The sequence below is a fragment of the Athene cunicularia genome (genome assembly GCF_003259725.1).
Source record: "Athene cunicularia isolate RWA chromosome 7 unlocalized genomic scaffold, athCun1 chr7_part1, whole genome shotgun sequence".
In the NCBI taxonomy this organism is placed as follows: Eukaryota; Metazoa; Chordata; class Aves; order Strigiformes; family Strigidae; genus Athene; species Athene cunicularia.
In genome coordinates, this window is record NW_020799107.1 from 37,091,124 (window position 1) to 37,103,247 (window position 12,124).

At 49.6% G+C, this 12,124-nt stretch overlaps 1 protein-coding gene across 1 annotated transcript in view; it reads left to right on the forward strand.

The window, feature by feature from the left end:
- KCNJ3 (potassium voltage-gated channel subfamily J member 3) overlaps positions 1-7,742 on the forward strand; it is a 45,062-nt gene extending 37,320 nt beyond the window's left edge. The window contains exon 4 of the mRNA XM_026852539.1: positions 4,626-7,742. Within this exon, the coding sequence (XP_026708340.1) occupies positions 4,626-5,209 (584 nt within the window). The 3' untranslated portion in view covers positions 5,210-7,742. The remainder of the gene's footprint in view (positions 1-4,625) is intronic.
- The last annotated feature ends 4,382 nt before the right edge of the window (positions 7,743-12,124 follow it).

A 12,124-nucleotide genomic window follows, 5' to 3' on the forward strand; every position in this document is an offset into this window, starting at 1 on the left:
GCCTTCCTGGGGAACTGGCCTTATCCTATAGCAAAGCTAGAAGCCATCAGGGTCGTTAACTGAATTATTAGCATTCCAGATGCCGAGGGATTCTGACCCCGGCATCATCGCAGTGGCACCAAACCTCCTCTGTGTCAGATGGTTTTTGAGCGAGTGTGCTGGGAGCTGTGGTCCCTGTCAGCTGATGTGAGGTGTTTGCACAACCCTCTTTCTCATTGTTGTTCCCCGGATTTGGGGTATTGAGTCTAAACCTGCCAGAGACGGAGAAAAGGAAAAGCTTAAATAGATAATGCTAGGCTGAAGGGGGTGTGTGGGGCGGATAATTGCATCCACTTTTTCAGCTCGGGTAGGGCTCTAAAACCAACAGTTCTATCTCATTAGAAATAACAATTTGTAATTAATAACTTGTGATTAATAACTTGTGGTATGACAGTTAGATGCATTTTGCTCCAGTGGTAGCACTTGCTTCAGATAGAGCGAATGCTGAAAGGAGAAGGCTTGGTTATTTAAAAAAAAAAAAAAAAAAGAAAAAAGATACTTTCATATCAAACTTGAGGAGAGAAATACATCACTTTGAGCTGTGCTCATCCTCCAGAACTGCTCTGCTGTACATGAGTTAAGGAAGTGAATGGAAATTTTCCCTAAAGACGCACGCCTGGGATTTTCCTGTGTTATGGGCTGTGGCATTATGTGCCGGCCTCTTCGGAGGGATGCCAGATCACTACGGATGGGTGTAAATGACTAAATTTAATCAGCAGCAAAATTTTTATTAATGTCTAATGCTAAAGCTCTCTCTAACACCATTTCAGCCTCTGCCCGGGAGGAGATGAGTCCCAAAACTTTACCCTTGCCTTCCTCTAAGCTCATTATTCATAATACTGTGAGAACAGAGTCAGCTCCTGGTTCCTGCAGAAGGAATGTAATTCCTGGAAAGGACGAGGGTTGATCTGGGTAGGGGGGGTCCCGAAGTCGCAGGAGTGAGGCTTCTCAAAGCGCGGCGTATTTGGACAAACTAGCATTGCTTGTGCCCCTGGGAGCAGAGCTGGGGGGTGAAAATCTCTTCCCTTGGACACGGGGAACTGTGGTTTTGCAGCCCCTGGTTTTGAAATGGTAGAGAGGGGGTTTACTGGACATTTGGGTTGGGTTTTATGCTGGAATATATGCAGTAATGTACCTCTTTTTCAGGTGCGTGGCTGGGATTTGTGTGCAGGCAAGAGCTTTGCTCATGTGTGTTGCAATCCCCGGCCATCAACAGCTCTGGAGAGCACTCGGTGATGGAAGCGTGTGTTAGGAGCGAGGAACAAAACGCATCGAAACCTTTTACTTTGACAAATGGATGGCTTTTTAATTATATGCGCTGCATACAGCGTGTTTGCTTCCAAACGAGAGTTTAAAATTTATACTGCAAATGAATATTAATAATATAGACAACTCGGTAAAATTTTAACAGGTCCATTAACATGATGAAGGCATCGAAGGATCTGCTGGCTGTGTACCCTGCTGATGAATAACTTCTTAGGGGAAAAGAAAGCGACAAAAAAACAGCAGAAGGAGAGGAAAATGTAATGACCTGATCTGCTGGAGGCTGTGGGGCGTGAGCCCGTGCCCAGCTCACGGGCAGGGCCCTGGTAGGTGCCCAGCAGCACCCTGACCCTGCGCCCTGGCGTGGCCCTGCCGGCCTCCGGCTGCTTTGTAGGTTTTATTTTTTTAAAGGTCCAGAAAGAAACTACATCTGCGTTAAAAAGAAAAGGCCTGCATTTATCTGAGCATAACTTAATGGAGGATAATCCTGAGGCAGTTCTGCAGAAGGGCTGATGCTTGTCCTGCACAAGGATGTGGATAATGGCTCCGAGCACCGGGTGCCTCGTGCGGCTCCGCTGGTGTTGCCGCGATAATCCCGGGGAGGGGGCTACAGCCAGGGCTGCTCAGGGCGGGGAACAGCAAAAAGGCATCGCAGAGTTTATCGCTGGGAGTCTGAGGCTTTGCTGAGAAAACAGAAAGGGAAGGAAGAGCCGGGAAGTGAGCAGAGCTGGGCAGAAAAGCTGAGAATTGATTTCTTGTCCAAGGGCGCGTTAGCACCTCTCGGCATCCCCGCTTGGCGCGACAGGTATTCCCTAGAATGACACTGTTCATCCTGAGAGGCTGATAAATAATCTGCACCCTCAGGTTTGTTAGTGAATAAGATACATTGATTTTAAAGAAAAATTATATACCTGCAAACATTTCTCTCTCCAGTGAGATTACAGAGGTTTACATCCACGAACCAAATGCGACGCTGATTTTCCTGAGATCCAGCTAATACATTTTCCGATAGGAAGCAGGTATAAAATTCCGCCTTTGAAAGGCTACTGGCGGGAGCAGGTTTGGGAGAAGGCAGGATGGTAGATCAGGAGGCAGAAATAGCCCTGCAGTACTCTGGGGGTGGGAGAGCCTCACCCGGTGGGTGGCGGGTCCCTGCGATACCCCGACATTGCCCTGGGCGTGCAGCATCGGCTGGGGGAGCCCCTGGGGATGGAGATGGGGATGGGATGAGGATGGAGATGGGGATAGGGTTGGGGATGGAGACAGGGGTGGGATTACAGATGTGGATGTAGGTGCTGGCCAGTCCTGTGCGCTGCTCCCCTTCCCCGAGCTCCCGCAGGAGGGCTGACCCCTGTGTTCCCCTCACACCCCTTGTTACACCCCCATGGCATTTTGATAGCACCCCTTTTACAATAAAGCTTTTTTTTTTTTTTTTTTTTTTTTTTTTTGTGTTGCCAATGCAAAGAAAAAGTTTTGCAAGGCCTTTCCACCCAACAGTCCGGTCTCTGCAGAGCAGCGTTGCCGTGGCCGGGGTGGCCGTCCCGGAGGTGTCACAGGAGCCTTTTGGTCATGTCGGAGGTGCGGCTCCAGCCCCGCGGCAAAGTCACAATAACCAACTTTTCTATACAGAGAGATTTGCATTTGAAGCAATTTGTTATCCGAAGCGTAGGTCACCAGAGTTAACCAGCCATCTGCTGCGCAGGCACCGTAGACCCAGTTCCAAGGACGGCTCCCACCGTTCGCACGCGTTACTAGACATGGTCGTTCGCTAATGAGGGCTCCCTCGGAAGAAGCAGAGGGGGAAAGGTCTGGGCTTTCACGGCAAAGGTGCAGCTAATGAACAGCTGCAGAGTAAAGGACACAGATGGAAGAAGTACTCACTCTAATTACTATTTTTCTAAAAATTGCAGGTTTCTTCCTAAACCCATTAGGCATGTGATTGCTTCCACTTCACTTAGTAAACAGAACTGAAACACATGGTGACCGGGTGAAAATGCAGCATAAAGTATGAAATACTGTCCCACGCGAGGCTGTGGAAGGGGGTGGGATTGCTTGGTCTCAGGGTATGCCCCTGCAGGTGGGTGAGCTCAGGTGAGGCGCCTCCGTGGTCGGTGGGAGCGGTGTTCAGTGCAAAACCCACCCCGGGGTCATATTTTTCTCCTAAGAGACAAAACAGAAAACTGAGCTTTATGTCTTGTGACATACTCAGACGTATTAGGAGCAGAAATTGCTATGCAAAACTAAAACTTTTATTCCGGTAGCAGTAACATAAAATGCAATAAAATTGTGGTTTTCTGGCTGTATGTCGCTAGGCACAAATCCATCCCCCATGCCCCCCCGCTGCAGCCCCGCTATTGTTTTTCTTGTGCCTTCCAAAGTTTCCTTTAATTTTCTCCTGACTTAAAGGCATTCTTGCCAGCTAAGCAGAGGATGTGTTTGCAGAGGTAGATTTAGCTTCCTGAAAACCAAATGTCATATTTCCAGTTTGCTATACTAGGATAAAATGGCAGGGTGGTTCTATTTACAGATTGCTAAAGATAACCATGTCAAAAAATAAAAAGCAGCAGCAGGATTTCTTCTAGAAGCCTCCAGTGATCCATGGTCATCATTTCCTTCTGATTTCCAAGGTCAGATGGGTCACTGGGATGGCCAAGTCTGGGTGCTTGGGAGGAGGACTTCTCTCCACGGTGGGAGGCAGTGGAGGAAGAGGAAGGGCAGTGCTCTGCCTCTTAGATTTCTTCTTCCCTGCTAATTTTTTGAAGCTTGGATCTCAGCCTGGCAGCGATGGATCTGTGAGCAGATTGCTGGTGAAGCCCGTAAAGAGGAATAAATGTGTTTCGTAGGACATACCTACTGCTCGCTGGTGGGTTGGAAGGCGCTGACACGGCCTTGGTGTGTGTGTACGATGCCTGAAGCGTGGGGTCTGGTTTGTGTTTGTCATTATGATGAAAATGTGGAACAGCTTAGTGATGCTTTAAGATCCTGAGAAGTCCAGCTTTACGTTACAATGAGCAGCTCTTGCTAATTTAACACCGGGGTTATCAGTTAGCCCCGTATTTCCCTTGGTCAGCAGCACCTGCATAAGTGTCCGTAACAGTAAATGTGAATTATTCCATTTCACTCCTCTATTATTGGCTCCTTTCACCTTGAGAAAGACAGTTTCAGAGCTCCCGTGTGTAAATGGTAGGCACGCCAGTGCCTTTTCTTTTACATGTTTAAAAGCATAAAATGTGTTTCGCTGAGATGTTCAAACCACCCCAAGATCTATGTGCGTCCACGGTGGTCCATAACTGGTGAGAGTTTTTCTCCCTTGCTCGTTGCAGGGATGACGTGCCAAGCCAGGACGTCCTACACCGAGGACGAGGTGCTCTGGGGTCATCGTTTCTTCCCTGTTATCTCCTTGGAAGAGGGTTTCTTTAAAGTCGATTACTCCCAGTTCCACGCGACGTTTGAGGTGCCCACCCCACCGTACAGCGTGAAGGAGCAGGAGGAGATGCTGCTCATGTCCTCGCCCTTGATAGCGCCCGCTGTGAGCAACAGCAAGGAAAGGAATAACTCGGTGGAGTGCCTGGATGGCCTTGACGAAGTTGGCACAAAACTACCTTCAAAACTGCAGAAAATAACCGGGAGGGAGGACTTCCCCAAAAAACTCCTCAGGATGAGTTCCACCACCTCCGAGAAGGCCTACAGCATGGGGGATTTACCCATGAAACTCCAGCGGATCAGCTCGGTCCCCGGGAATTCGGAGGAGAAACTGGTGTCAAAAACCACAAAGATGATGTCGGATCCCATCAGCCAGTCGGTGGCCGACCTGCCGCCCAAGCTGCAGAAGCTGTCAGGCGGCGGCAGGATGGAGGGCAACCTTCCCCCCAAACTGCGCAAAATGAATTCGGATCGGTTTACATAACCCGACGGGACTTGTAGCTAATCCTTTAGAGCTTGAACTGCTTCTGGCAAGGGCAGCGTGGGCAGGAGAGCAGGCCCTCCACCAGCCGTGTGTGTGCTGAACTCTGTGGTCCCCGGGGCGCCGGGAGCAGGAGCGTCCCCTCGGTAGCGGTGGCTGCGCTGTAAGTACGAACGGCGGGACGATCGGCGAGCTGGTGTCCGTTGGCATGTAGTATCACAACACGCATGCAATAATAGTGTGCAATTTTTGCATATAGTTTTATGGCATGACTCCTACTATATTTATACTGTATATTCTGAAAAAAATATGGAAAGGGGCGTTCCTTTCCCCTGTATTTCTTAAGAGTAAGTAGTAGGTAAAACATGCGAGTGGGTAACTTTCAGGGTAACTTATAATTCGATTTGAAAATGTTTATTTTATTTATTTTTTTTCTGATGTGGATCGTGCTGTTTTGTTCAACAAAGTAGTTATGGTGCATGTCTTTTTTCTTAAAAGAAGGTGTGTTAATTAATTCCTAACACCAAATCTGCTAGCCTTAAATTAACTGCTGGTTTCTATTTTGCTTTAACATTTTCTTGGGGTTTCTTTTCCTGCGTCTAGGCTACAGGAAAAAACCTAAAATGTATTTCATAAGGCGTTGTTTAGAGAAGAAACTTGTATTAATAAGCCTAGGCAAAACAATAAATAAATGAATAAAATTTACACTTTAGATACGATTAGTAAAAATTTTTTTAAAATCTTCGTGATTTATAAAATACGTGCAAGAAAACCCATTTTAAATAAGCAGGACGTGCTTGATTTCTCATGTTGATAGAAGAGCTAAATGTGAGAACAGCTGAATGTCTTCATGAAGCCAACCAGGCATTTATTCTGGACGAACTGTACCCCAAAGGCAGAGTCACAATTCCCCCTAGTCCCGCAGTGCCCGGATTTCGCTCCCTCTCGCTTTGGTGGCCTGGTTGGGCCAGTTGCGATGCAGGTGATGGTTGCGTGAGCCGTGGTCTCGCGGCAAGTCCCAAGCCCGGGCAGGCCCACGGTGTGCTGGCTGCCAGGGGCATCTCTCCTTACTGCTTTCTCTATGGTGAAAATGTTTAAACATGTTCTTAACTGAAGTTGACCCTGTGGGTTTCAAAATGAGTAATACTTTGTATAAATGTTTGGTCTGATATCTTTCTGTGCTTCTGTTTGGGTTTCCTTTTCCATCCCAGTTTGCTTCGGCGGGGTCGAGCCGGGAGGGCTGGGTGTGGTGTGGGTGCCCCGTCATGGTGGCTTGCGGTGCTGGAGCACCCCGCGCCGCCCTGGACCCTCCCCAGAATGCCGGAGGTTGGCTGTGGCGTGCCCAGGGACACCCCGGGTTCTCCCCTGGGTCTTGTGTTGGGGGGCCATGTGCACGTCGGCTTCCCGGGGGCTCCTTCTTGGAGGAGGAGGTCTGGGCGAGATGGAGCGATGGGCAGGGCTGTCAGCGTGCTGGGTGTGAAAGGCACCGCCAAAAGCGGCCAGGGAAGGGGCTCTGCCTGACGTCGTCCGTAGGTAAAATCCCTCGAGGCCACGGTTACGTGGTCCCAGCCACGGCCCCGTGTGGGCCTGGAGGTGCACGCGTATCTGCAATCGTGGACGGGCACTTCTGACTCTGAACCATCCTGCGTGAAGGCTAACGCTTGCTACATGACAAATAACAGATCTGATGATCTTTGAGGAAAAAAACCTGGTTTTGTTGTAAATGTTGGCATGGAATAAGAACTCGGAGGCTCAGCACTGCTGGAGGGTTGGCTCAGACACCGCTGTGGCTCAGTGCTCTCCCTGGAAGTTACAGTGTACGACCCCTCAGTTGTACACCTGAGGACTTTCGACTAACTTCCAAAGTTTCTATTCATTGTCATGATTTTTGAGCGGCACTGCATGCTTTTTACACCTTTGGCTGTAGTTGGATTCTCTGCACATCGTTGAAGGGAAGGGCGTGCGTTGCTCCCTGCACGCTGATCCTGGGCTCTACGGGCGCCGTGGGCAGGTTGCTGATGTGGTGAGGGAAAATCTGGACTTCTTTTCCCTTGTTTGCTAACACTTCCTCAGGTTATCTTGTAAAATACCACTGGTTTTTGTACCACACCTAACTCTTCTACCAGTCCTTGACTGACAGCAAAAATAGCGATGTACAATTGCCAGGCGTCAGCAGTAAAAACATCCCTGAGCCCAAACCAGGGAGCCAGGAAGGTTAATGAACATGGTGAACATTCAGCCGGTGGCACAGCCGAGTGGTGAGTCCTGCCAGCAGGCTCCAGCAGGTCGCTCTGGGTTTGAAAGAAGGGTCCCCAGCAGCTTGACCTCTCCTCAAAAACGCCTTTGATTTATTTGGAGTGGATGGGGGAGCACCGCCTCCTTCCCAGGATGTTGCCAGAGCGTGACCCAACCAACCTGCCGTCCTTCGCGACACTACAGTTGGACTAGATATCATAGGTCCCTTCCAACGGGAACGTTCTTCCCTTTCCCTTTCCCTTTCCCTTTCCCTTTCCCTTTCCCTTTCCCTTTCCCTTTCCCTTTCCCTCTTTCCCTACTCAACCCTACCCTACCCTACCCTACCCTACCCTACCCTACCCTACCCTACCCTACTCTACTCTACTCACAAGTAACAAGTGAGAGGACAAGAGGAAATGGCCTCAAGTTGCACCAGGGGAGGTTTAGATTGGATGTTAGGAAAAATGTCTTCACTGAAAGGGTTGTCAGGCATTGGAACGGAGAAGTGGTGGAGTCACCATCCCTGGAGTATTTAGAAGACATGTAGATGTGGTGCTTAGGGACGGGGTTTAATGGTGGACTGGACAGTGCTGGGTTAGTGGTTGGCCTTGAAGATCTTTCCGGTCTTCCCTCCTCTCCCTCTTCCATTCCCCTGCATGGCCCCCAGTTTTGTGGCTCTGGTCTGGAAGTGCCGGTGCAAGGTGGGGTCCCCTGGGGGCTGCCCATCTTTTCAGAATTCTGCCACTGGCTTGCGGATGGCTCACGGTCCAGTTCACTTTTCTTTATGGAAAAGTGAAAGTGACGTGTCCCCAGACTAAGAGCAACCGTGTTTGACCAGCCATGCCCTGGCGCCACCACCACACTCCCTCACAAAAGCCCTGGGGAAGGCGTCCGGCTTCCCGTGCCCCGGCGGGGCGGCCGCAGCGTCCTGCCTTCGGGAGAGCCAAGTGGCGTTTTTCTGTGGGAAACTTTCGATCGCGTCTGTGTGCGGGATTGAATTAAGCAGGAGCAGTGTGGCTGTGTTCTACAAACCGAACTTAAAATAGGTGACAGGGAGAAGTGCCAGAGCTGTAACACGCTGGCAGGCTGAGTGGCTGCAGCTTACTCGGTAGCCTGTATAAAAATATCTGAAAGTACATGAAACACTGGAGAAGTTGCCTCACTTTTATTGAATTAATGCCGTAGGAAATATTAAGTTATGATTAACTGAAAGGTTTGATTTTTTTTTTTTAAATCAAAATATGCACCTGTCCTTGCTGGACTCAAGATTTCCGAGGGTTGTGGCTTGCATTGCAACGCGTTACGGTGACGGTGTGTGCGTCTTCCGTTAATGAGAGTGAAGGTACAAACGTGGATGGTAACTTTAGTTATTTATTCTGGGAAGTTCATTCTGCTTAAGATTTCATTTTTATTGATGTGGCCGCCTCTTTTTTTTTTTTTTTTTTTTTTTCCCTGATGCTTATGCTAAGGAAAAGTAACTGTTTGGTTGCACAGCTGGTCTGTGTTCTGTACTGCTGAATTTATGCTTGAATTATATTGTAAATTGTACATATTCAAATTAGACTAAATGAAATGCATTTTCCGGCATGCAGTCTATAACTGTATAAATGTCCAAGTTTATTTGAATTGTACAAAATAACAAATTCATTAATACTGCAAGCTCAGTTTTATCTAAAGCTATATTAAACTTTCAAAATTTGTTCAGTTTAAATGTGTTTGTCTTTTATCCCGATCAGTTTTTATTCCTTTAATAAATGACTATGTATTCAAGCTGTTTAAGGGGTTCTGATTTCACGGTGTGTGCAAAAGGCCAAGCTCGCGATGGTTCTTGAAAGCAGCAAAAATAAATCCTGTGTTTAGTTGAGCTTCACCTTCAGGATCTTTGGGGACGGTCTGGCCCAGCCCAGCCCCGGGAGCGGCGAGTCAGGAGTCCGCAGGCTCCTTCCCGAAGGACAGCGAAGAGCAGAGCCTGTGGAAAAGCAGCGGACTCTGTAATTCCGGCAGCCCTGGTAGGCCAATGTCCCGCTGAATTTTTGAACTTTAATTTATGAAGTGCCATTTCTTCCGTGGCACGGACTGGGGAGCTCTCTTTCCCTCTGTGTAGAGAAGTAGGGATTTTTGTCGTTATCTCCCCCATCCAGCCCGAGGAATTAAAGCCCCAGAAATCAGGAGAGACTCTCAGATCTCTCCCCATTAGCAGAGCAGACATTCCTCTTCGGTTTTTACTCTAAATTGCCCCCTTGGTGCCTGGGCATCACCACTCAGGGTAAGCAAGATATGTTCTGTGCTAACAAAATAGAAATAGTAGAGGAATGACAATAAATGTGTGATGGTAGGTGGCTTTTTAACTCCTTCCTCTTAAGAGGCTGCTGAATGAAGGTTACTAGAGCAAATCCATACTTTGTTTTCCCCCTGTTAACTGCTCACATTGCTCTGAGACCACTGGTCCACCACATGCTAATACAGATAATATTTTTTTCTATCCTGTTAGAAGAGGTGAGACAGTAAAAGCTGGGGAGTTCGTTGCTCGCACACTTGGTTTCCATTCAGAGTTTTATTCTCAGTGTTATTGCCACACATTCCTGGAGTCACACAGGAATACCTGGACCTGCTGGTGGATGTCCCAGCTTGCGAGGAGCCTCCTCGGGGAATCGAGGGGCCGTCCCGGCTGTTGGTGTAACTGAATTATTGCCGGTGGATCGGTGCAGCGCGGGGCTGTATCAGTCATCCCGCAGCATCAGGCGCAGAATACATTTGAATTTATTTCCTCAGCCATGGTTGAAGCGAAGTGAATTGGTGGTGCTTGGAGATATGAAAATGAAATTGTGGGTTGGTTTTACACATCTACATAGGAAACGTATCTGCCGGGGAGGAAGGGCGAGAAAGAAAAAGAAGCATCCTGCGTATAAAAGCTCAAAAGGAAAGATATTCTTATCCTGTGTTGGAGCAAACAAGAAGATTTACAACGCCTTTAAATGAGGTGTGAGGGCTTTATTCTGCCCACGGTGAGGAGGGAGGTGGGGGGCGTTGCCAGGGAAGAGGGGGCTCTGTGCCCAGGCAGCCCTGCAGCAGCCCTGGCCCCGCTGGTGGTTTCAGGTGTGAACACCAGCACGGGCAGGATTTATGATCAGGTCACTGCTGAAAGCAGCTGCATCCATGTATTTTTTTCAAATATTAGATGTGGGAGACAGGCGGCTCCTGAGCGTGCTGCCGCTCACACCAGCCGCCCCGTGACCGAGCGGGAGCGCACGGAGGGGCAGGAAGCTCAGTATTCACCTGTGGCAAGCAGAATCACCACTTCCATGGATTCGCGGTGATTTACAGCTATGCTGCTCATATTTCCACTTTTAAAAAGGGGAAGAAAAAAAAAAAAAAAAAAAAAAAAAAAGAGGAAAAGAGAGGGGCAGAGAGAGCGCGAAGTCGTCCTTTGATGGCAGCCTAATTTTTGCGCGGTTCTAAGTACCATTTAGCCTGAGTGCAATGCTGGTTTGGTTAATCTGTTTACACCACTTCCAAGCACTCACTGATTGCTGCAAAAATGCACTTGAATTATTATTATTCTCAAGACAAACATCTGTGCCTCATCCATCAGAGGCTGGAAGGGTCTCGCTGCCGTGCTGGGCTGTGTGTGACCCCCCCACCCCACCCCAGCTCGCTGGGCGATGCCCGGGCACAGCATCGAGCTGCTCCTCTGCAACCCAGGTGAGCTGCTTCTGGGGGAGGTTGAGCAGGTTTGTGGACTGAGTTGGCCCCAAGGCCCACCCAAAGGGGTGGTCTGTCCCAACGGCCTCTGCGAATTTTGCCGAGACCCAATGGGTGATGGGTTGGTGAGCGCTGCACCCGCTACGGCCCCCCCGCCCGCTCGCCCGCGGCTTTAACACCAGCACTGGGCTACGGGCTGGGCATCTTGTCCCTCCCACCCAGCTGCCCGTCTTTATGAGCAAAGCAGGAGACATTTCTTCACCGAAAGGGTTGTCAAGTGCCGGAACAGGCTGCCCAGGGAAGCGGTGGTGTCCCCGTCCCTGGAGGTGTCTAAAAGACGTGCAGGGTTTAGCAGTGGCCTGGGCAGGGCTGGGGTAACGGTTGGTTGAAGGTCTTTTCCAACCTAAACGATTCCATGCTTCTAAATTCTTGCATTTCACAGACATTAACTACCTGTACATCCCCTGGCTGAGACTGCTCCGACTGTTTCATCCATCAGAGACCTGCAGCAGGAGACGCGTGTATCTCCCTGGGCGGGAATTGCTCTCTTGACCCAAGTGTTGTCACCACGCAGAGTCCTCCCCCGAGCCAGTGGGTCTACTCGGGAGCTGTGGGCATTGCCCAGTGACGAATGGAGATAACCCCAATATCATGAGGGTTTTCTCCCTATTAAGCCCAGCTTATGGTCACGACAGTTGGGCAACTCAGTGAACCGACCGAGGCTCCCGCCACTCCCCTCCCGCCGGATGGGGGATGCTATCGAGAAGCGAGCAGAACACCACACATGACCACCCGTTGTGCAGGTTGTCACTGGCACCGCCTGCCAGCCCCCGCGGGGGTGTCCACAGAGCCAGCGCAGCCCCACGCAGCAGCTTGTGTTTCAGTGCCCATCTCTGTTCGCCCCAGGAATGGGCTTTGCCAAACCAGAGGAGGTTGGAGGAGCAGCAGGAGCGTGACGTGAGGATGGGATGTGCTGGGGAC